Raw genomic sequence first — 24,588 nt, forward strand, 5'->3', positions numbered from 1 at the left:
TCATGTTAATCCTATCTTCCAGTAGTTGTTACATTGCATTCTCATGCCACTTCACAAACATCTCCATTCAGTCCACAATATTGATGTAGGATCTACTGAATCCCACGACAGAAAACAAAGAACAAACGACACTTCGCTGAGCCAGACACCTTGTGTCACGTTTATTCCAGAAGCCCCTTTTACCTACATTCTCACCAATCATAACCCCTGTGCAGTTAAGGCCAATTAGTGTGTCTGACCTTGTTGTTATTGAACTCTTGTGGCTGGACTGGACCTTCTCGTGAGGCTGCTGGCGAGTCGCCAGTGGTGACAGGCTGTATGCAAAACCAACGTGGGTGTGAAGATGCCACATTAACTTCTGCATTTTGTATCTATCACAGTAATTTTCTCACTTTGTCCTTCCTGTTCTTGGCGAACTGCATTATTCCAAATTGGCATCACACATGCACATACCTTTTGACAAAATCCTGATACAGCCTTCCATTTTCAAACATTTCAGATAATGTGCATTTCCAGCAATTTTTGTTTGCAGCATTCATGTTATTTTTCTTTGATGGTTTCAGGTAATCATTCTGCTTCCTTCAGATCAATTTTTTGTTGCTTCACTAGTCTGGGACACGCTCTTTCATGTTGCATTATGATAATTATTTCTGTCACTTAATCTCAGGACTGAATAGATATATATCTGAATAGCTTGAACAGTCTGAACAATTAGTGGCAATTCCGGGAGGGCTTTCTTAGTGCATGGCCAGCGATCCTGTCAATGATCAGTCACAGCTTTGGGCTTTAGGATGTAGAAGGCCAGTGAGAATGGACCTGAGCATGGTACATAGTAGACTGTAATGCCAAGCAAGCGGTCTAATGCCTTTCTTTATTTTCATATAGTTTCCTATGTTTTGCAGGCATTATTCTGCGACTGTCTCATGCAATGCTTTCTTTCCTTTTGCAATTGGTCTGCAATTCATTGGTCTGCAATTCTCCACACTTTTTCTGTTCTCTTTTCAAATATTGGAATAATATTAGGTGCCCTCTGTATCTAACAAGTATAATTTTCTTAATTGTATAAAATAATGTGTTTTTTTTTACCTTAGCCATGAAGTCTTTTAATGTGAACGAATATAATCAAATCAAAATTTGATTGTTAACAATTATTTCCAAGCTTCACATGTTAAATATTTTTACATAATTTTAGTAACAGAAACATCATTCTTAACATTTTCAGGAAAAATAACACCAATTAAACATACCAGCTTTGTATAGGAGATAGGGACATCCTCCCTTTGGTTTTACATTTTACTCCTCTCTTTCATTTCATTATCCCCCCCCCCCCCCCCTACCCCCCCCCCCCCCCCCCCCCCCCCCCCCCCCCTACCCCCCCCCCCCCCCCCCCCCCCCCCCCCCCCCCCCCCCCCCCCCCCCCCCCCCCCCCCCCCCCCCCCCCCCCCTCCCCTCACCTGTATCCACCTATCACTTGCTAGGTTTTGTCCTGGCTAACCTCTTTTTCATCACTCTCATCCCAGGACAAACAGTCTGAATAGTCCTGACCCAAAAGGACATCTATCAATTTCCTCCACAGGTGCTGCTTAACCTGCTGAGTTACTCCAGCACTTTGTGTGTTGATCCAGTTTTGCTCATCATCTGCAGTTTCTTGTGTCTAGATTCAGCTTAAAATGTTCCAATTGATAGTAGATTTCTTCAGTCTAATAAGTATATTTTTAATTCTTGTCCAGTCTACAGTCTCTTTGATTAGTTGACTACATTTAAGCATTCATCTGTGACATGGCATTTATTCCCTGAGGGAAAGTTGTAAAGGAAGCATCTTGTTGAGGTTTGATTTGTTAAAGAGTTCTGGTGGTGCTGTTTGTTACAAAGTTGCTCGGGACCAATTCTAATGCGCACACCATTCAAAGCTTTGGGCATGTTAGAAGTCATTGTGCTTGACTCTGAAGGTGCTACAATGTAAAAAACTGATGGAGGCAGCCTGTCAGGTAGGTCAATGGGATTGGGTAAGTTCAATGGCAGCATTAGTGGAAGCAATTGGGTTGGGTTGGAGATTATCTGGTAAGAAGATTGCAAAAATAGAGAGGATTGAAATGCGCAAGGGAGATCTCTTTGCCTTCCTAATTGTTGTTTGACTTTGCCTGAAATCTTTTCATATTCCCTTTTGTTTGGAATATGGTCAGCTGCAAATATAATTAAAGTGGAATTTATGAGGAAATCGATCATGGAATAATGAACCACTAAATCAAAGAAGATAACTTGTGGCACATTTACAACCTCAGAGACAAATGGACAACATTTGAAGACATACGTATTAGTTTAATAACATATTTGCACACAGCTTGTCAAGTAACAACAAATAAGATGAATGACTAGTTAATTTTTGGTCATTTTGGAAGAATGTTTGACAGTAACTCGCGGAATCTATATTACTAAAAGTAAGATCTTGACCACTTCCTGTTTTTCTGTTTCATGATATTTGAAAAAACTCTGCCACTTAATTCTGTGATTTTTGGCTATCTTACTCAGTTCCCCTCCGCTGCACACGACAAGAGGATTTTTCCCACGATGAAAAATAAAAGAGTTATTAATGTTTAAAAAATGTTGACATTCTCTTTGCTGCCCCTGCTGGTGGGAGGGGGGAGGGACTATAAAACCCAGAAGTGTGCCTTACTCAGTCTCTGCAAGATGGATGAAGTGAGAGGGTCACGGCTCTCTGACTGTGAGTGCCCTTAATGTGGTTTGAAAATGAAAATGTGATTGCTTTGAAATGCTGGACTGCAAATGGTTGTTGGTGGTGGTAACTGGTTTGAAATGCTGCATTGCAAAAATGGTTGTTGTTGGTGGTGGTAACTGCTTTGAAATGCTGCACTGCAAAAATGGTTGTTGGTGGTGGTAACTGCTTTGAAATGCTGCACTGCAAAAATGGTTGTTGATGGTGGAACTTGACAACTTCCTGTTTCCATTGTATATTGATTTTAGATAAAATGCTACCACTTACGGCTGTGATTTTTGGCCATCTTACTCAGTCCCCCGCCGCTCATCAGGTACAGAGGATTCTTCCCATCAATGAAAAATAAAAGTGTTATTAGTGTTCTAAAAAATGTTGAGAATCTCTCTCCTGTCAATCACGCCATGAAGGCCACGCCCCTTCCAGTTGGAGGGGGAGGGATTATAAAACCCGGAGGTGTGGGTGTGGCTCAGTCTCTGCAAGATGTGGGAGGGAGAGGTCACGACTGTCTGAGCTGTGAATCAACTGAACATACTGAATGTCTACTGAACTGTGAGTATGGTGTTTATGTGGTGTTTCGTGTGGTTTTACGGTGGTTTCACCCTGCTTGAAATGGTATGAAACTGCATTTGAATGTGGTGGCCTTGCACCCTACATGAAATGGTATGAAACTGCATTTGAATTTGGTGGCCTTGCACCCTGCATGAAATGGTATGAAACTGCACAAATTTGGTGGCCTTGCACCCTGCTTGAAATGATATGAAACTGCACTTCAATTTGGTTGTCTTGCACCCTGCTTGAAGTAGTATGAAACTGCACTTGAATTTGGTGACCTTGCACCTTGTTTGGAATGGCATGAAACAGCATTAGCATTTGGTGGTCTTGCACCCTGCTTGGTGGCATGAAACTGCACTTGAATTTGGTGGCCTTGCACCCTGCTTGAAATGGCATGAAACTGCACTTGAATTTGGTGGCATTGCACCCTGCTTGAAGTGGCATGAAACGGCACTTGAATTTGGTGGCGTTGCACCCAGCTTGAAGTTGTCGGAAACTACACTTGAATTCGGTGGCCTTGCACCCTGCTTGAAGTGGTAGGAAACTGCACCTGAATTTGGTGGCCTTGCACCCTGCTTGAAGTGGTAGGAAACTGCACCTGAATTTGGTGGCCTTGCACCCTGCTTGAAATGGAAGGAAACTACATTTGAATTTGGTGGCCTTGCACCCTGTTTGAATTTCAAGGAATAGCCGTGAGTCAACTGCTAGCCCACCAGCCTTGAGTGAGCTGCCAGCCCAAGATTCCATTTGGCCCACAATGTCTATACTAGCCCTCTGGAAACCAATCCCTTCAGCCCACAATACCCATACTAGCACTCCAGAAAGCCCCCACCCCCACTGGCCACCAATATTGGAATTGGTGGAGAGGTGGAATATTGCGTTGGGGAACCAGCCCTCCCGCATAAACATGGGACCAAACGGTCCTACTTCGTCAAGTGTTATTCTATTTCTCATTCAGTGCTGAGAGGAACTCACATAAACTTGGACTGGTCAACATGGAAATTGTTTAATATCACATCCAAAATAAGAACAAAAAGGATTATCTGTGAAACTGTGCCACTAAATGGATTAACTCACATGGTTGAAAGTGTGTATGTATTCCTTCCCCCCCCACCCCCCCACCCACCCCCACTCCAAAATTGCTTGGATTGTACATTTATACTTTAAAAGGGGATATGTTCCTTTCTAGTCAAAAAGGAAAATAACTCTTCTGATTGCATCCTATTAGCGACTACAAATAAGGTTACATTTCAGTCTAACTCTTTCTAATTACATTACAACCCCCTCAAGATAAAATGCTGCCAATAATGCTCTGAAATTATTGATCCAACTCTCTTCAAACATCTGTGACTGCAAGAAATCTTGAGCGTTGTGTGTGACTGCCATAATTATAGGTTATTTTTCTCTGTAGCTTATCACTTAGACATCCCATTAGCAAAGGTGTACATCAATTGTGTGGTATCCATATTTTATTAAGACACGACTGAATCGGAAAATATATATGATTAATTTAATTTTTCTATTTACTTACAAATCCTATATGTTGTTTGCTTTAAACTCACCTAACTCTGCTTGGATAAAATGTGTAAGAAAGAACTGCAGAACTGCTGGTTTAAATCAAAGATCGACACAAAATTCTAGACTAACTCAACGGGTGAGGCAGCATCTCTGGAGAGAAGGAATTGGTGACGTTTCAGGTCGAGACCCTTCTTCAGACTGATGTCAGAGAAGGGGGCGGGGCAAATATCGAATGTAGGCGGAGACAGTAAGACTAGTGTGAGAACTGGGAAGAGGAAGGGGATGGAGAGAGAAAGCAAGGGCTACTTGAAGTTAGAGAAGTCAATGTTCATACTGCTGGGGTGTTAAATACCCAAGTGAAATATGAGGTGCCGCTCCTCCAATTTGGGACTTGGAACTCCCCCTCCCATTCCCAATCCAACCTTTCTGTCCTGGGCCTCCTCCATTGTCAGAGTGAGGCCCAGTGTAAATTGGAGGAACAGCACCTCACATTTCGTTTGGGTAGTTTACACCTCAGCGGTATGAACATTGACCTCTCTAACTTCAGAGAGCCCTTGCTTTCTCTCTCCATCCCCTTTCCCTTTCCAGTTCTCCCACTCGTCTTACTGTCGCCACTTACATTCTATCTTTGTCCCGCCCCCTTCCTTGACATTTGTTAATTTAGATTTTTGACCATCACCCGATATTTTAGAGAGGTGAATGAGAGATATACAGACATATTTAAAATGCTGTTGGGAGCTCATTTTCATGAAATAACATCATTTTCATATAAATACATGGAACCATTCATGACCTTTGGATTTTCTAGAGAATTAAATCACCAATTAATTATTTTTGAATGTCAGGCATTTGTAACACAGGAAAATGTTGCAGGGACATATATATTTAATTGACTCAAATGGCAATGAGATAATAATCAGATAAACCATTTAATGGTAACTATTTTAAGGGATCAATATTAGCCACATCCGTGTTCTTCCTTTAAACAGGGCTATGGTGCCTATAGAACAGCTGGAGGAGAATATGTGTCAAAATGGCAATGGAACTGCATTCTCATCATACTCAGAATAAAGTAAAAGTTTTGCTAATGGCAAAATGTCTGAATCTGGAGTTAGCAATAAGTGGAAATTTTGATTGGAAATTGCTGTTTTTTTCTTTGAAAGCCATTTTCTTTTTGCTGAACCTGGTTGGAGCTGCATGTGCATCTGGAAGTTTGAGACCAATAGGAATGTTTTTCCCCAAGGACACACTTAGAAGCTCTGGGTGTCGGATGCAGAATTCCTAATAAGCATCCCATTGAATGCAATTATACTGGAAGAGAGAAGAGCAATATCAGCTAGAAGAAAGAAGACTGAAGCAACTTTCAAGGTGACTGTGTCCTACTAAATAATATCTCACACCAAAATTTATAGACAGTGCAGACCTTATGAAGTTCACCATGGGCAGTTTGTGCTAAAAGTATGGTATAGTTAATCAAAGAGGAAATATGCTAGATTTGCCATTGCTACGTGGAGATGTCACGATCATGATCATCTAATTGAAAAGCTCTTCCTATGCTTTTATGCACCTCCAGACTCAGGAAAGCTTCTTCCCCTCCTGTATCAGGCTTTTAAATAGTTCTTCCATAAGCTAGAGTACTGTTCGATTCACCTCTGCCCCATTGAGGACATTGGACCTTGTCGAAGGAACTCATGCGCTACAATGCTCTACGATGCTGAATACTATAGTTTGCTCTCTGTATCTTCCCCTTTGCTCTATCTTTTTTTGTTTTTGTTTGAATCGATTGCACCTGTGTACAGTATATCTGATCTGTTTGGAAAGCATGCAAAACAAAGCTTTTCAATTTACTACAGTACATGTGACAATGATAAAGCTAAATTGTATCTTTGGCTCATTTCAACTTTTCATGGCAAATTTGTGCACTCCCATCATGGAGCCACATATATACACACTTCTCAAGGAACTGATGTTTCCCTTCCAAAAGTGCAGAAGAACTGATTCGGCCCAACTTGAAAGAAGAAAATGATACAGCCAACTGGCAGTTACTTGTGTTTATACTCTCTCTTCCCATTAGAATGAATGCTATTCAAATTGTCTTGTTGAATAAAAATTATTATTTTTATTCACTTCTTCCAGGTGAATCTCTAAATCTTCCCAGTAAATACATTAATTATTTTTATCTCATTACACCGGGAGGCCTTGTTCATTATTCTTTGAACGCAATACCACCAGAAACAATTACTTCACATCCACCTATATGATTTCATTTCATATTTTTTATAGATCTTAATCGGATCTCCTGTTGTAGTCTTTTATTTAAAATGTGAAAAGAACACCATCTGTTTGCACATTTTACTGATTGAGACATGCTCTCAATTCCAGTAACATCCTTGTTACCATGTCGATTTTGCACTTTCTATTTTAATTCAATATTCTTTTGTAGTTTGGAAACATGAACAGTCAGTACTTCAAGTACAGTGTTACCTCAGATACATATCCATCTAATGTTGTGACCATACATTTTGGATTTATGTGAAAACAGGACATGCTAGAGGCAGGAAACATGTTCCCAATGTTGGGGGAGTCCAGACCAGGGGCCACAGTTTAAGAATAAGGGGTAAGCCATTTAGAATCTAGACGAGGAAACACTTTTTCTCACAGAGAGTTGTGAGTCTGAGGAATTCTCTGCCTAAGAGGGTGGTGGAGGCCGGTTCTCTGCATACTTTCAAGAGAGAGCTAGATAGGGCTCTTAAAGAAAACGGAGTCAGGGGATATGGGGAGAGGGCAGGAACGGGGTACTGATTGGGGACGATCAGCCATGATCACATTGAATGGCGGTGCTGGCTCGAAGGGCCGAATGGCCTACTCCTGCACCTATTGTCTATTGTTTATTCACTTACATTATTTATAGTATTTTTATCCTGATACTTTAGGTAATTAATTTTGAATGCTAAATCATATTGCTCCTTTAAGTTTCTTACCATCCAAGAAACAAGTACCTTCCTCATTTCCTCCTATCATAATGAACCTCCATAGAATATATGAGATGTATGTAAATTGTTATTTCCCCATTCACTCAGTAGCCCTGTTGGTATCCAGCAGTTTGATGCAGTCCCTCATGTTGTTAGCTTAACTCACCCAACTCCACATTGATAACAGTGATATAATTTAACATTGAACCTTTAGTTTCTAAATCCAAAATAGTAGTTGCAACATTTCATTGTTTTTGATATTTACCACTGTCTGTGGCCATAATTCTACCCATCATTTTCATTGTGGCACTTTATTGAAAGCCTTCTGAATATTTATGTCTACTGTGCAAACTGGCATTGGCTTTCTGTTGCTTCTTTAAATAACCTATACTTCCTCAGATGCTAGAGGCGATTTGGTATGTCAACTAATACTTTCTTGAACCTACAGTATAACGATGTACAAGAGTGAGAGCATATTGACAGGTTGCATCACGGCCTGGTTTGGCAACTTGAATGCCCAGGATTGAAGAAGGTTGCAAAACGTGGTGAACACTGCCCATCATACCATCAAATGGATCTATAGGAGTCACTGCCTCAAAAAGGCAGCCAGCATCACCCTGGCCACACTTATTTCACTCCTGCCATCAGAAAGAAGATATAGGAGCTGAATTCTGTAATGTCCAGGATCGGGAGCAGCTTCTTTTTTACAACCATCAGGCAATTAAACTCTCCAACCTCTAAATAGGCTCTGAACTATATAGATTTGTAGATTTTGCATTACTGTTGTCTATTTAATTGTCTGTTTTTTTAATATATATACTGACATTTTTTTGTTGGTATGGATTTTACAGAGTAATACCTTTACCTATCTGTGGTGCTGCTGCAAGTAAGAATATTGTTCTGTTTCGGGACAAATGACAATAAAACAACATATGACTCTTGACTCAGTTATGTTGGCTTAATAAGTTCTTCCTTCTGGAAATCCAAGCAGGCACCTTTTAAATATTTTTTCCTACCTTAAGTCCATGGCCAAAATTGTCAATATCTCTTTCGTACCGTCATAGTGAGTATGGAGTGAAAATATTTATTCAGGATACCAGTCATTTAAAAATATCTCTTAATCTCTCTCTCACAATCACAATTGGGCAGCACGGTGGTGCAGTGGTAGAGTTGCCAGAGATACGGGCTTGATCCCGACTATGGGTGCTGTCTGTACATGCTCCCCATGACCGCAAGGGTTTTCTCAAAGAAGGGGCTGTTTCTGTGCTGTATCTCTAAAACTAAAAACTTAAACTGGTAAGTTTAGTCCCCTATATTCCTTTATATTTTAATTCTGTGCTTCTTACATCTAACTTTCCTCATCTTACTCTCTGTCCCAAGTTCATCAAATTCCTTTTTGTAATTCCCACTTTTATTATGTCCTTAGCAATGTTTTATTTGAAAAAAAATCAATTTGATCCTCACATCATTTATCCATTGCACTGTGATCTAATATATTTATCACAATCTCTATTGATTTTCCCTTTAAGTATTGCCCCTGTTGTTTTGCATCTTTGTCAGTTATCTTTAACCATTTATTCACACAGTTTTTTTACAGTCTATTACTTTGGATTTTAAACACCCCACAATTTCTCAATCGTTATCTCAACGCTAATTGTTTAATCATAATGCCTTTGATGTTCTCCCACATACATTTTTTTTTTACCTGCTCCTGTTGTTTCTCTTTGCAACAATGTTTTTTGAACAGTATTGTCATCTGTTTTCTTTTATATATTGAATCTGAGAAAACATACTATTTGAGAATTCAATCTCTTTAGCCGTGTTCAATAGGTGCAGGAGTAGGCCATTTGGCCCTTCGAGCCAGCACCGCCATTCAATGTGATCATGGCTGATCATCCCCAATCAGTACCCCATTCCTGCCTTTTCCCCATATCCCCTGACTCCGCTATTTTTAAGAGCCCTATCTAGCTCTCTCTTGAAAGCATGCAGAGAACCTGCCTCCACCGCGCTCTGAGGCAGAGAATACCACAGACTCACCACTCTCTGTGAGAAAAAGTGTTTCCTCATCTCCATTCTAAATGTCTTACTCCTTATTCTTAAACTGTGGCCCCTAGTTCTGGACTCCCCCAACATCGGGAACATGTTTCCTGCCTCTAGTGTGTCCAAGCCCTTAACAATCTTATATGTTTCAATGAGATCCCCTCTCATCCTTCTAAACTCCAGAGTATACAAACCCAGCTGCTCCAATCTCTCAGCATATGACAGTCCCGCCATCCTGGGAATTAACGTTGTAAACCTACGCTGCACTCCTCAATAGCAAGAATGTCCTTCCTCAAATTAGGGGACCAAAACTGCACACAATACTCCACAATGATTGGCACACAATCATTTTCTATGGGTAGTTCGATGTCCTTAATTACAATTCTTTCCTTTTATTTTTCATTTTCAGTTCAGGCATGAATTGTTTCTGTTCTGTGCTATATAATTCTATAATTGTTTGATGTCCACATTTCATCTGCATTGTTCAATGGTCTTAACTAGACTCCTGATAATACAACTGATCGTTGCTTATCCTTGGACTCATGGAGTCATGGAATTACAATATCATAGGAGAAGGCTATCCATTTCATCCGTAAGTGATTGGAACAGTATCATTGTCCTGCTCTTCAAGCTTAGTTCCCTTCAGCACTTATCCAATTTCCTTTTTAATCCATTGTTCACCCCCACTTGAATCACCCTAGCAGTCACCAAGTTCAAGTTCCAGGACATTATCACTCATCGGTGGCCCAAAATAATTCTAAACTCAACTCGACTCGGCTCACTTTGAGTTGTACTTCTGGCCTGTATTCCTTCCAGTGCAATTATAAAAGCCACACCTCTAGTTTCAAAGCTTCAATTTTGCAACTCTTGGATTCCATGGGAATTATGCCAATGAAACAGTAATGGACATTTAAACCTGCTGAAATTCTTTCCCCCAACTAACAATTTATGGTATTTTTCCCCCCCCCCCCCCCCCCCCCCCCCCCCCCCCCCCTTAATTTGGCAAATGCCACTGTAAGAGAGTAGGTACTAGCAACATCTGTGGAGAGAGAAATAGAGTTAAATTTTCAGGACAATGATCTTAAGGGCAAATTAGATTTGTTGGAGGTAAACGGGTGCAGAATGAGGAGTATATTTACTTCTGAAACTCTTGTTGAGATTAAACAACCTTGCCTTTGAGGGGAGATTGAATTTAGAGTGCCATATGAAGTTTGAAAGAATGAGAGACAATGTCTTGCTCTTATTCTATGTCTATATAAAGCTTGAGAGTCTTCAAGGTACAACAGAACTCTTTATTACATTAACTCAATGCTGGCAGCAAGACAACTAAAAATGGCTGCTTCATCTCCTACCTCAAAGGTAGGAGTTTCTCTACTAACCTAGGCAACTCGTTCTCCTCCCCAGCTAGCCTCTGCTGCGGGGTTCCACAAGGTTGCATCCTTGGCCCCATTCTCTTCTCCCTGTATATGCTCTCCTTAGGCCAAGTCATTCAAAGGTATGGCATTTCCTTCCATTGCTATGGCGTGGCGTGATATTTGACTCAGCATTGAAATTTGACAAACAAATCAATGCTGTGGTAAAAGCTAGCTTCTTCCAGCTTCAGACGATAGCTAAAATATTCCTCCAGTTTGATGACCTCGAAAAGATCATCCACATATTTATCTCCTCCCGCCTCGACTACTGCAACTCCCTTTACACTGGCATCAGCCAATCTTCCCTATCCCACCTGCAACTGGTCCAAAACGCCGCAGCGAGACTCCTGATGAGCACCTGAAAAAGGGACCACATCAGCCCGATTCTGGCCTCTCTCCACTGGCTCCCTGTGCAGTTCCGAATAAATTTCAGGATCCTTCTTTATGTTTACAAAGTCCTTAACGGGCTTGTTCCCACCTACATCAAAATTCTGCTTACCCACCACACCACCTCCAGGCCCCTCAGATCGGCCGATTTGGGGTTACTGAACATCCCACAGTCTAGGCATAAACTCAGGGCGACCGCGCCTTTGCGGTTGCAGCTCCTAGACTGTGGAACAGCATCCCTCTTCCCATCAGAACTGCCCTCTCCATCGACTCTTTTAAGTCGAGACTAAAAACTCATCTTTACTCTCAAGCCTTTCTTGACGTCCTCTGAGGGAGGGCTATATGTATGTATTTATGTATGTACTTAATCTATGAACCAATGTTGTATAACGTTAGTACCTCCACCAATTAAAGCACTTTGGTCAACGAGAGTTGTTTTTTAAATGGGCTATAAAAATAAAAGTGACTTGACTTGACCATGTGACATAAATTCAGATTAGAGATTGCCATTTCAGATTAGGATGAGAGAAATTTCTAAACTTGATATATACTGGATCTTTGGGATTTTCTTTCCCATAGAACTAATGTGACATTGTGTGTATTGAAGGCCGACATCAATAGAGTCAATGATCTAAGGCTCAAGAAATATTGTTGATCAGATAGGAAGATGGAGCTGAGATCAAGAATCAGTCATGATCTTATTAAAGCACAGAGCACACCCATTTCTCTTTGTTACATCCTTAGATCCTTAATAGTGTCGTTGATTAACAGGAAATATGTCAATTAATGTAACATGCTGTGAAATTGATAAATGTGGCCCCATGAAAAGGATATGGATGCAGACTACAATTTTCAAAGGGATTTATCTGTCAGAATTTCATTACGTTGATAATGTTGCTGAAAAGTGACCTAGTTTAGTTGTCGGTTATGATCTAATTATTTAACTGTACCACTAGATGGCGAATGATGAACAGCACACCAAAAGTGTTTTCTTGCCAACTAAAGATCATTCCAGTTAAAATCTTGCATGCTAATATCGCATTGACCTTGTTGCTAGCACACAATAATGTCATTTTAATTATAAGATGCATCTTGTAGTTCATAAATAATGAATTAAATTACATCTGCCAGTTCAGTCCAGCCGACTGCAGTGTTAACTGACTGTAATCTAATTCTAATTGGTGTCTTTTAAAATCAAAGTACACGTTTACAGCCACATCCCAATTTACTTTTATTTGTTAGATTTAATGAGAAAATATAACCTGATGCAGGACCATCTTGAGATTCGGCCATTGTGAATTAAGGGACGCTTGAGATTAGAAGCAAGGAGTGGACTCCCTTAGTTAAATTCTAGGAAACATTGTGGCTTAATGGTCACACCACAGCAGAGGTATCAAGAATTAGTCAAGACTGATTAAGAGTAAGTTATCACTAAATTACTGCCTACATTAAAGATATTATTTTATATATCCTTACAGAAATAAACTTGAATACTATTCTTGCAAAGCAAAATACTAATGATGCCGGAAATCCAAACTGAAAAGTACAAAATACTGTAAGTATGTTGCCAGGACTTGAGGGCCTGGGCTATAGGGAGAGGTTGGGCAAGGTTAGGACTTTATTCCTTAGAGCACAGGAGGCTGAGGGTTGATCTTATAAACATGTATAAAATCATGTAGGGAATAGATATGTGAATGCACAGAGTGTTTTACCCAGCATAGGGGACTTAAACACTAGGGGACATAGGTGAGAAGTTTAAGGTGAGAGGGAAAATATTTAATAGGAACCTGAAGGGAAATTTTTCCACACAGAGAGTAGTGGGTATATGGAACGAGCTGCCAGGGGAGGTAGTTGAGGCAGATACTATAACAGCAGTTGGACAGGTACATGGATAGGAAACGTTTACAGGGATATGGGCCAACAGCGGGCAAATGGGACCAGCTGGTCGGCATGGGGTAAAGGACATGTTTATGTGCTGTATGACTCAATTAATCTATTCGGCTGTTCAGGATGTGAATCATCCTACCACAATCATGGAGCACTGCTGAACTACTATCTACCTCTTTGATGACCCTCAGACTATCCTTGATCGGACTTGCTGGCTTTATCTTGCACTAAACGTTATTCTCTTTCATGTATCTGTACACTACAAAACATTTCAAAACTCTTTAGATTCTGGAGTAGTTCCTGAGAATTGGAGGGTAGCTAATGTAACCCCACTTTTTAAAAAGGGAGGGAGAGAGAAAACTGGGAATTACAGACCAGTTAGTCTAACATCGGTAGTGGGGAAACTGCTAGAGTCAGTTATTAAAGAGGGATAGCAGCACATTTGGAAAGTGATTAAATCATTGGACAAAGTTGGCATGGATTTATGAAAGGTAAACCATGTCTGACGAATCTTATATAATTTTTTGAGGATGTAACTAGTAGAGTGGATAAGGGAGAACCAGTGGATGTGTTATATCTGGACTTTCAGAAGGCTTTTGACAAGGTCCCACATAAGAGATTAGTATACAAACTTAAAGCACACGGTATTGGGGGTTCAGTATTGATGTGGATAGAGAACTGGCTGGCAGACAGGAAGCAAAGAGTAGGAGTAAACGGGTCCTTTTCACAATGGCAGGAAGTGACTAGTGGGGTACCGCAAAGCTCAGTGCTGGGACCGCAGCTATTTACAATATATATTAATGATTTGGACGTGGGAATTGAATGTAACATCTCCAAGTTTGCAGATGACACGAAGCTGGGGGGCAGTGTTGGACAGGCTAGATGCAGGAAGATTGTTCCCGATGTTGGGGAAGTCCAGAACAAGGGGTCACAGTTTAAGGATAAGGGGGAAATCTTTTAGGACCAAGATGAGAAAAACATTTTTCACACAGAGAGCGGTGAGTCTCTGGAACTCTCTGCCACAGAAGGTAGCTGAGGCCAGTTCATTGGCTATATTTAAGAGGGAGTTAGATGTGGCCCTTGTGGTTAAAGGGATCAGGGGGTATGGAGAGAAGGCAGGTACAGGATACTGAGTTGGATGATCAGCCATGATCATATTGAATGGCGGTGCAGGCTCGAATGGCCGAATGGTCTACTCCTGCACCTACTTTCTATATTTCTATGTTTCTATGTCTATAAATGGATCGATTACAATAATTTATTGTCTTTCTGCTGACTGGTTAGCACGCAACAAAAAGCTTTTCACTGTACCTCGGTACGCATGACAATAAACTAAACTGAATCCTAGGTGCCAGCTGTAGATTGATAAATTAAGTTTATGTTTCAAATTGATCGTTGAATCTGAGTAATATTCAAGAGAACGATTGTCGATCTGCAACATTGACTCTATTTTTCTTTCTCAACAGATGTTGTCTGACCTACAAAGTATTTTAGCAATTTCTCTTTGGAAAAATCTGCAGCAATCCCTTTGGTAGCTGCTATTTAGGGCTCTTAATGCAGAAAGTTGGGCTAAATGTATGTACATTTTACCTGACTTTGACATTTATTACTCATAAATAACCTCCCACATATATGGGTGGGAGAGCTAACATCTATTTAATAGCCAGCTGTAAAATTAATTGAAAAAGGAAAATAGGTATATGTTGGATTAACTAAGAATTAGAGGTCATACTTTCTCCATTGAGAACAAGTAAGCTGGGTGTTGACTGCTTCAGTATGTAGGGGCCATCGTTGCCCAAGCAAGCACTTTAAAAATGACCAGCTAGAATGTCAGAAATATAGGCCATTCTGTACTTAAGAAAGGGTGATAGTCTATTTAAATACAGGAGAAAGCTCCCTTTGGCACTGGTGATGTAAGCAGAAACTTAAAATAATTCCACTTACATTGCTAGGTATCTGCTCCAATTTTCCTGTCAGCACTTCCCACTGGTGAAGAGTGATGCATAATGCCCTGGATTTCAAAGTTTTGGTTTGAAACCTGGAGTAAGTTAAACTCAGGGTGACCATGAAAGGTCAGCTAAACGTTTGCATGTGGGAAAGGAAATCATAATGATTGTGCTTGGTTTTAAAGTGTCTCAAGCAGATTTTCAAGGTTGGAATGCTGCAAAGTGATGCAAGCTAGAGTATTGAATGGCATCCCAGTTCTGTACTGGAACACAACTGGTCGAGCTGCTTCCTCACAGCGCCAGGGACCTGGATTCAATCCTGTCTTCAGGTGCTGTCTGAGTGGAGTTTGCATGTTCTCTCTGTGATGGCATGGGTTTCCTCTGGGTGATCCAGTTTCCTCCCACATCACGACATGCGGATTTGTAGGTTAATTGGCCTCAATAAATTGTCCCCAGTGTGTGGGGAGTTGGTGGAAAAATTGAATAATATTGGAATAGTATGAATGGGTGCCCAATGGTCACTGTGGACTCAGTGGGCTGAAGGTGACCCCGCTGGGCTGCACGGGCGCTGTCTGATTGGAGTTTGTACTATCTCCCTGTGACCCCTTGGGTTTTCTCCGGGTGCCCTGGTTTCCCCCAACACTCCAACGACATAGAGGTTTGTAGGTTAATTGGTTTTGGTAAAATTGTCCCTAGTGTGTAGGATAGTGCTAATATACGGGGTGATCACTGGTCAGTGCACTCAATGGGCCATAGGGCCTGTTTCTGTGCTGTATCTCGAAAGGGAAATGTCTAGAAAGATATAACCATATAACAATTACAGCACGGAAACAAGCCATCTCGGCCCTTCTAGTCCGTGCTGAACACTTACTCTCACCTAGTCCCATATACCTGCACTCAGACCATAACCCTCCATTCCTTTCCCATCCATATACCTATCCAATTTATTTTTAAATGATAAAATTGAACCTGCCTCCACCACTTCCACTGGAAGCTCATTCCACACAGTTACCACTCTCTGAGTAAAGAAGTTCCCCCTCATGTTACCCCTAAACTTTTATCCCTAAATTCTCAAATCATGTCCTCTTGTTTGAATCTTCCCTACTCTCAATGGAAAAAGCTTATTCACGTCAACTCTGTCTATCCCTCTCATAATTTTAAAGACCTCTATCAATTCCCCCCTTAACCTTCTGCGCTCCAGAATAACTTGTTCAACCTTTCTCTGTAACTTAGGTGCTGAAACCCAGGCAACATTCTAGTAAATCTCCTCTGTACTCTCTATTTTGTTGACATCTTTCCTATAATTTGGTGACCAAAATTGTACACCATACACCAGAATTGGCCCCACCAATGCCTTGTACAATTTTAACATTACATCCCAACTTCTATCCTCAATGCTCTGATTTATAAAGGCCAGCAAACCAAAAGCTTTCTTTACCTCCCTATCTACATGAGATTCCACCTTCAGGGAACTATGCACAGTTATTCCTAGATCGTTCTATTCAAACTGCATTCCTCAATTCACTACCATTTACCATGTACGTCCTATTTTGATTTGTCCTGCCAAGATGTAGCACCTCACACTTATCAGCATTAAACTCCATCTGCCATCTTTCAGCCCACTCTTCCAAATGGTCTAAATCTCTCTGCAGACTTTGATAATCTACTTCATTATCCACAACATCACCTATCTTAGTATCATCTGCATATTTACTAATCCAATTTACCACACCATCATCCAGATCATTGATGTATATGACAAACAACAGTGGACCCAACACAGATCCCTGAGGCACCCCACTAGTCACCGGCCTCCAACCTGACAAACAGTTATCCACCATTACACTCTGGTATCTCCCATTCAGCCACTGTTGAATCCATCTTGCTACTCCATTATTAATACCCAACAATTGAACCTTCTTAACCAACCTTCCATGTGAAACCTTGTCAAAGGCCTTACTGAAGTCCATTTAGACAACATCCACCGCTTTACCCTCATTTCCCTAGTAACCTCTTCAAAAAATTCAAGAAGATTAGTCAAACATGACCTTCCAGGCACAAGATGCGTTATTTGCTCCAGTCAGCCTAGATTACAGGCATCACTGCTGCTTGCAGTTTGGGTCCCATAGTCGTTCAGCCATTGCTAGTTCTTTTCCAAGTTTGGTTTTGGGGACTATCTACAATGTCAGCTAGCTTGCTCCCAAAAGCTACATTGACCAATGCATTGTTCAACACAGCAAATGTTTATAGCTTCTTTCCACTTCATGGCAATATCAGCAGAGCATTGCAAACCATCAATCCAATTATCTCTTAAAATGTAGACCAGCAATATCTCTTTGCTCTGTTCCTCTCACTGCAACCTTTGTGTACCACCATACTTATTATAGGTGACAGTGCCTTCATCCAACAGGACAGAACACACATCTCTGGAGTAACTCAGCGAGGCAGCACCTTTGGGGGATATAGATAGGTGTCTCAATGTTTCAGGTTGGGACCCTTCTTCAGATTGGCATGGGTTGCCGATGTTTCAGTTTGGGACACTTCTTCAAGTTCTAAACCTATCCATGTCCTCCAGAGAAGCTGCCTGATCTGCTGAGTTGCTCCAACACTGTGTGTTCTAAGCAAGATTTCAGCATCATCCACTTCACCTTTAAAAAAATAGCCAGCTTAGTTTTTCGTTACCTCATCTGATTTTTTTCTCTCTTTCTCTTGGCTTCATGCCTGGTTTCCATAAATTCATCTATGAAACGCCTTTTGACATTTTCACATTGAAGCCTCTACATAAATACAGATACTCGAGTACAGTGGTTTATACTAACAGATAAAGAGCTCTATTGCTCTGTCAGCATCAGCACTCAGATCGTGAAGGTCAATTACTTTCTCTCTAGTAATGATTCACAATGTCTTTTTCCTAAAGGCATACACATTTTAGAATCCCTCAGAAACAAAGGTTATTCCCTCACTCCCTAGCTAATCCCTTGTGCCAAGCACAGGCAGCTGTGTAGTTCAGAAACAACTGCCATGTAACTATCATGAAAATTATAACACGTTTTGAGGCAGTGTCACTGATGGTTTGATAGATCAGGAGCATCTTATACAGTAACCCAGAGATTGCTGTAAAGATCATGGAGATTGGTGGTAAAGTAGTAGCTTCATCACAGAAAGAGTTCTAGCTAAAGATGAGACAAGATATTGGTATCTAAAAAATGCCCAAACTAAGAAAGCCTATCCATTTTTGGGGTAGTACAGTGGTGCAGCCAGTAGAGTTGCTGACTCAGAGTTAAGTGTTTTGAACAGTCATATGTACCAAAGCATAACAATTAAATTCTTACTTGCAGCAGCATAACAGGTCTGTAAACACAGTATTCAATAGATAACATTATAAACAAACGATTAAAAGTTCAATTAAAAAAAAACAATACAGCAGTATTAGTACAATATGAAATGAAAGCCCAAAATCCTTAGTGCAACAAACACTGTTCATAGTTTGCAATTTAGTTGGTGTTTGTAGCGTTCAATAGCCTGATGGTTATTAGGTAGAATCTGTTCATTAACCTGGAGGTCACAGTTTTCAGACTCATATATCTTGTTCCCGATGGCAGTGAATTGAGAATATGACCACAGTGGTGTTGGTCCTTGATGATACTGGTTGACTTTTTGAGGCAGCGCCTCCTATAGATTCTTTCAAAGGTGTGGTGGTCAGTATCTCACAACTCCAGTGATCCAAATTAAATCCTTACCTCAGGTACGGTCTGTATAGAATTTGCATATGTTCTCTGTGAGCGAGTTAGTTTCTCCCACACACCCTGATGACCCTGTGTCCTCAGTCTCCGAGCCCGATGTCAGAGCATCCTTCAAGAGAGTGAATCCACACAATGGGTCTGACCATGGCTGAATGCTAAAGACCCGTCTGGACTAATTTACTTGAATACTCAAGGACATCTTCAACCTGCTTCTGTGGTCTGAGGTTCCTAACGTATTCAAAAGGGCATGATTTGGTATTGGTTCCCAAGAACAGCATGGTGACCTGCCTTATTTTTTTTTTATTTTTTTATTTTTTTATTTTATTAGAAGTTAATACAGCACAAAACAGTACAGTGGCGCCTAATTTTAGGTGCCAACTATGTAATACCGTAATCCATTCTATGTACAACCTCTAGTTTTATGTTATAAGAAAAAAGTAAGCAGATCAAGAAAAAGAAAGCAATAGAAAGGGGAAAAAGTGGAAAAATAGATGGCAGAGAGTAGAAAAACGTGAAGTGTGTATATAAAAAATAAAAAAAGGAAGAGAGAAAGAGGAGAGTAGAAATAGAAGAGAAGGCCCCTTAAAAGAGAACTGAAATCGGCAATCCTTACAGCACCGCTGCATCACATGATTCCAAAAAGTCGATGAAAGGAGACCAACTCTTTAAGAATTGGTCATATTTATCTATTAGTCGGAGTCTCATTTCTTCAAGGCGTGCTATGTCCATCATATTCCTAATCCACATTTTAACAGTTGGTGTGGTTGTACTTTTCCAAAATTTAAGTATCAATTTCTTTCCAATTATTAACCCATAATTAAAAAAAAACATTTTGATCTGCCTTATTAACTACTGCCTGACAGCATTGATATCTGCCATAACAAACAGCTTCGAGATGTTGTTTATGGTGTGAATCAACTCTTGCCTCAGAAGATCCTAGATCTGCTTCAATTTGCCTATCACCATAACAGGTCAACAGCGATCTCAATAGCTCCCACTCTACTCTTGACCATATGGATAATAGGAAGACATTTGTCAGGCTGCTGTTCATCGACTATAGGTTGCCGTTCATTACTATCATCCCTACCAAACTTATTACCAACCTCCAAGACCTGGGCTTCTGCACTTCCTTTTGCAACTGGATCCTTGACATTCTCCTTAATAGACTTCAATCAGTGTGGATCAGTAACAACATCTCCACATAAATGACAGTCAACACAGGTGCACATCAAGACTGTGTGCCGATCCCCCACTATACTCTCTTTTACAACCATGACTGTGTGGCTAAGCACAACTTCAATGTATAAATTAGTGGTAACGCCACTGCAGTTGGCTGAATCATTGGTGGTGCTGTCAGCATGCAGAGAGAGATAGAACACCTGGCTGAGTGGTGCTACAACAACAACAACAACAACAACAACAACCTCCTCTTCAATGTCAATAAGGCCAAGGATTTGATCGTTGACTTCAGGAGATCACTCGCCAGTTTTATTAGAAACTAAGAGCTACCAGTTTTTTTTAATTGGTGAGTCGGTGGTGGAGAAAGTTAGCAGTTCAAATTACTGGGCATTAACAGCTCAGATGATCTGCTATGGGCCCAGCACATAGATGGAATCATGTAGGTGGTACATTAGCAGTTTTACATTCTTAGAAGTTTAAAGAGATTCAGTATGTATCCAAATACTCTAACAAACTTTTACATATATAGAGCGGAAAGTATTCTGACTGGTTACAACATGGTCTGGTATGGCAATTCCAACACAGAGGAACGCAATAGGCTGCAGTGATGGACTCAGCCCCGGTCCATCACGGGCACAGCCCTCCCTCCATTGAGAGCATCTACATGAGTCTCTGCCATCGGGCCAGAGGTATAGAAACCTAAAGGCTCACACCACCAGGTGGTTGAACAGCTAGTCTCCTACAACTATAAGGGTCTTGAACCATCCTACACAATCCTTAATCCTACTTTGACAATGGAACACTATGGTTCACAACTTGCACTACAATGAACGTGTTTTTTTTTTAATGTTTTTCCACAATCTTGCTTTATCTTTTTGCAGTTTTCTTACTTTTTGAATTTTGTGTAATTTATGCAGAATTTGTATTTATCCATGTCTATGTGCCTGTAATGCTGTTGCAAGTAAAAATGTTCAGTATACCTGTACCTCACCATACTGGTGCATATGGCTATAAATGAACTCAAATTATTGCTGAGTTATGCCAATAATTTCAGGTCTTCCACATCCACGTTGAAGTCCCGAAGTTGGAGACACTTATGCCGAAATATTCAAAAAAATCCAGACCATCGTAAAACCAATGACAAATGCCTGGACTGGTTTTCTGGCCATAGAATTACTCAGGTGATAAGTAAATACTGTAATTGGAAAATTACAGCTGTCTTTACAAGAATAACACTGACTGAGCTTCCATCTTCACTTATCTGCAGGCACGGGTAAAATGAAGGACACCTGAAGGTGTTTGGCATAAACTAGCTTCAATGTTATAATATAATAGTTCTTCTAATTTATTGAAGGCATCTATAATGATTTACTTGCAGAAAATGCTCTGCATCTTAATGCTATATGCACTTTATGCACATCTTTTGTCCTGAATCCTACAAATTTGATAGTTACTTTTCTAGAGATTAAAGATTGTAACTTCAAAAGTTATTTGCATCTGTTCAAAAAACCTAAGTGCCTAACATTTGACATGATGATTTACTATTATCTGCTTCTATAAAATGGCTGAAGATATATTTAAAAGCTGCTGTGGGCTGTTTTAAATATTTAGGCAAGTGAAAATTGATCATCTGCCACTATCCAGCTTTCATTTGGCTTCAAAGTAACCAGGTTGTTGCTTTTCATACACAGGTCTGTATGATACTGCACTGATTCCTGTAACATTCAAGACAGGTTCTCTATAAGAGCACGTTGAACAGCCCATATAATTAACAATTAGTCACCGAATGCAGTCTATACAGTGCAGTTCACAGAAACCTGATAGGAATATTTACTTATTTCGACAGCCATGGCGAAAGTATATTTGTAAATCAGCTCACCCATCTCACTTCAGCTGCTTGTCAAATTCACAATCATTCACTACTTCTGCACAGCGGAGATAGCTTAAATCTGTGTAAACAGACTCAAAGGGCAAGGCACAGTTTACTTTTGTGGTTTTAATAAAACTGCAGTACTTACAGAATATTGCTAAAGGTGATGATGGATGTCCTTTCTTTCCCCACCTTTTCACAGAATTCACAAATAATAACATCTCATTTTCTTCTTCATTAGGCTGACAACATCAATGTAATTAGACCCAATGAGAGTGAATCTATTACGCTGCACAATGCAACAACTGATTACACCATGATTCTGATTACAATTTTATGCATTACTCATTAATATTTTTAGAAGATTTATGATTATATTTCTTACCTTAGGATATGGATATTGTTTTCCCTTTGGGTACAAATTGCCAGTAAAACGTGGGATTATCATATTAGGTACCAAGGAGTCATTGATCATCAGAAATGCCAGACGTTCTCCATTTGGGGACCACCAGTGAGTAACATGGGAATGTATCACCTCCTCTGTAATCAAAGCATTTTCATCAAAATAAGATGATCAATAAAAGCAATTAACCAATCAAGTGTAGTGTCTCCAGAACAATTTACAGCTAAGAGGAGCTTATGAGCATTGGTACGTTCAAATACAAAATGAAATATTTAACATTTAGATGTATTTATCCATTGCTTTTGAGGAAAATAATGACATAATACAAGATAATTTAACTTTAGTAACATCTGTGAGTGAATTGTGCATACTAAAATCAGACAAAATTCTATCACATTTTTACCTCGTGTATAATGAATCACTATTTATGGAAGTGAATAATTTTTATTATAACTCACAATTACATTTATCTACTTATGTTTTATAGCTTTATAGTGCTCCAGAATTTAAAGTATTATAGAATGATAAGAAGCTATTGTATCTATTAATGTTGTCCCTAATAGGTTTTCAATTCAGGTATTTTCTAATTCTGTTTTTATAACCTATCACTTGTCTACATTTTTAAAGCAATTATATGGCAAGATATAGGTGATTCTTTCCTTCTTTTCTTTCCTCAAAGGACAACAATGAAGCTAACCCAAAACGTGAGGGAACAAATGGGGCAGCACGGTGGTGCAGCGGTGCAGTTGTTGCCTTACAGCGCAAGAGACCCGGGTTCTATCCTGACTTTGGGTGCCATCTGTATGACGTTTGTACGTTCTCCCAGTGACCTGGGTGGGTTCTCCCTGGGTGCCCCTGTTTCCTCCCACATTCTAAAGACCCACAGGTTTGTAGATTAATTGGCATAGATAAAATTGTATATTCTCCCTAGTGTGAGTAGGATAGTGTTAATGTGTGGGGATCGCTGGTCAGTGTGGACTCGGTGGGCCAAAGGGCCTGCTTCCATGCTATATCTCTACACTAAAATAGGCTTTGGAGTTGTTAGTACCAGTACATCAGCAGTCATGATCATGAATGGTTGAGGTTATAGATTTGGGGGCGGGGGGGGGAGCTTTGTTAAGGTATCACAATGCATTTGCAACTGGCTATGAAAGCCAAGAGAAATACATATGGTCACCCCTCTACATATGATTCAGCACCATGATGAAAATTACTTTTGAATATTAGTGGAAATTACTCCTAGATGTTGTCAAGATATTTGGCTGCTACACTGATTGAATGTATGGGAGTAATCCTGGTGCTAAACAGCTGATCATTTGGGGGATTTTCTGGTTGTCCTCCGTGCTCTAGATGGCGGTATATGCACTGCAATTGTTTTTCTGGCGGACAACTCAATACCACAATTTTTGGTAAATGCTATTCATTTCTAAACACAATTTTAGAATATCCTTTGAGTTGTACTTGCATTCAAATCTGGAAATAATGCCCTGAAGTTAAAACGCAACTCAACTCTTGAAAACAGTAAGTAAAAAGGCAAGACCCCCTCCATAAGGCTGTGGAGCAGCAGTTAGTATTCATAGCCAGACCATGGAGATACAGTACTTCTCTTTAACCTTTGAGATGCCTTATGAGCTTACTTTTTAATGATTTTAATAGTAGGAAATGTCAGTCACATTTACTGCATTTGAAGTGAACTGATTATGGGCTAAAACCCCGCAGACTTACTGAAGGAGCCACAATGTTGTATTGTGAAACATCACATTGCATCCCACAGTGATTCACAGCTGGCAGCTTGTCACAGTCTGACAGACATACCTGTACATATTGATTGCTGCCATGTTATTATAGCTTTAAATATTATGCTGCAATGCGCGTAGTTGAAAGGGCAATTATCACAATTATAGTGTTCAGTGCATTCAAACATTGAGTATAAACAACATTCAGT

General features: G+C 40.2%; 1 protein-coding gene across 1 annotated transcript in view; it reads right to left on the reverse strand.

Moving 5' to 3' along the window:
- LOC129699148 (inactive dipeptidyl peptidase 10-like) overlaps positions 1–24,588 on the reverse strand; it is a 657,345-nt gene that overhangs the window by 89,209 nt on the left and 543,548 nt on the right. The window contains exon 9 of the mRNA XM_055638816.1: positions 22,626–22,780. Coding sequence (XP_055494791.1) covers positions 22,626–22,780 — 155 coding nt within the window. The remainder of the gene's footprint in view (positions 1–22,625; positions 22,781–24,588) is intronic.

The sequence above is a fragment of the Leucoraja erinacea genome, chromosome 7, assembly GCF_028641065.1.
Source record: "Leucoraja erinacea ecotype New England chromosome 7, Leri_hhj_1, whole genome shotgun sequence".
Lineage (NCBI taxonomy): Eukaryota > Metazoa > Chordata > Chondrichthyes > Rajiformes > Rajidae > Leucoraja > Leucoraja erinaceus.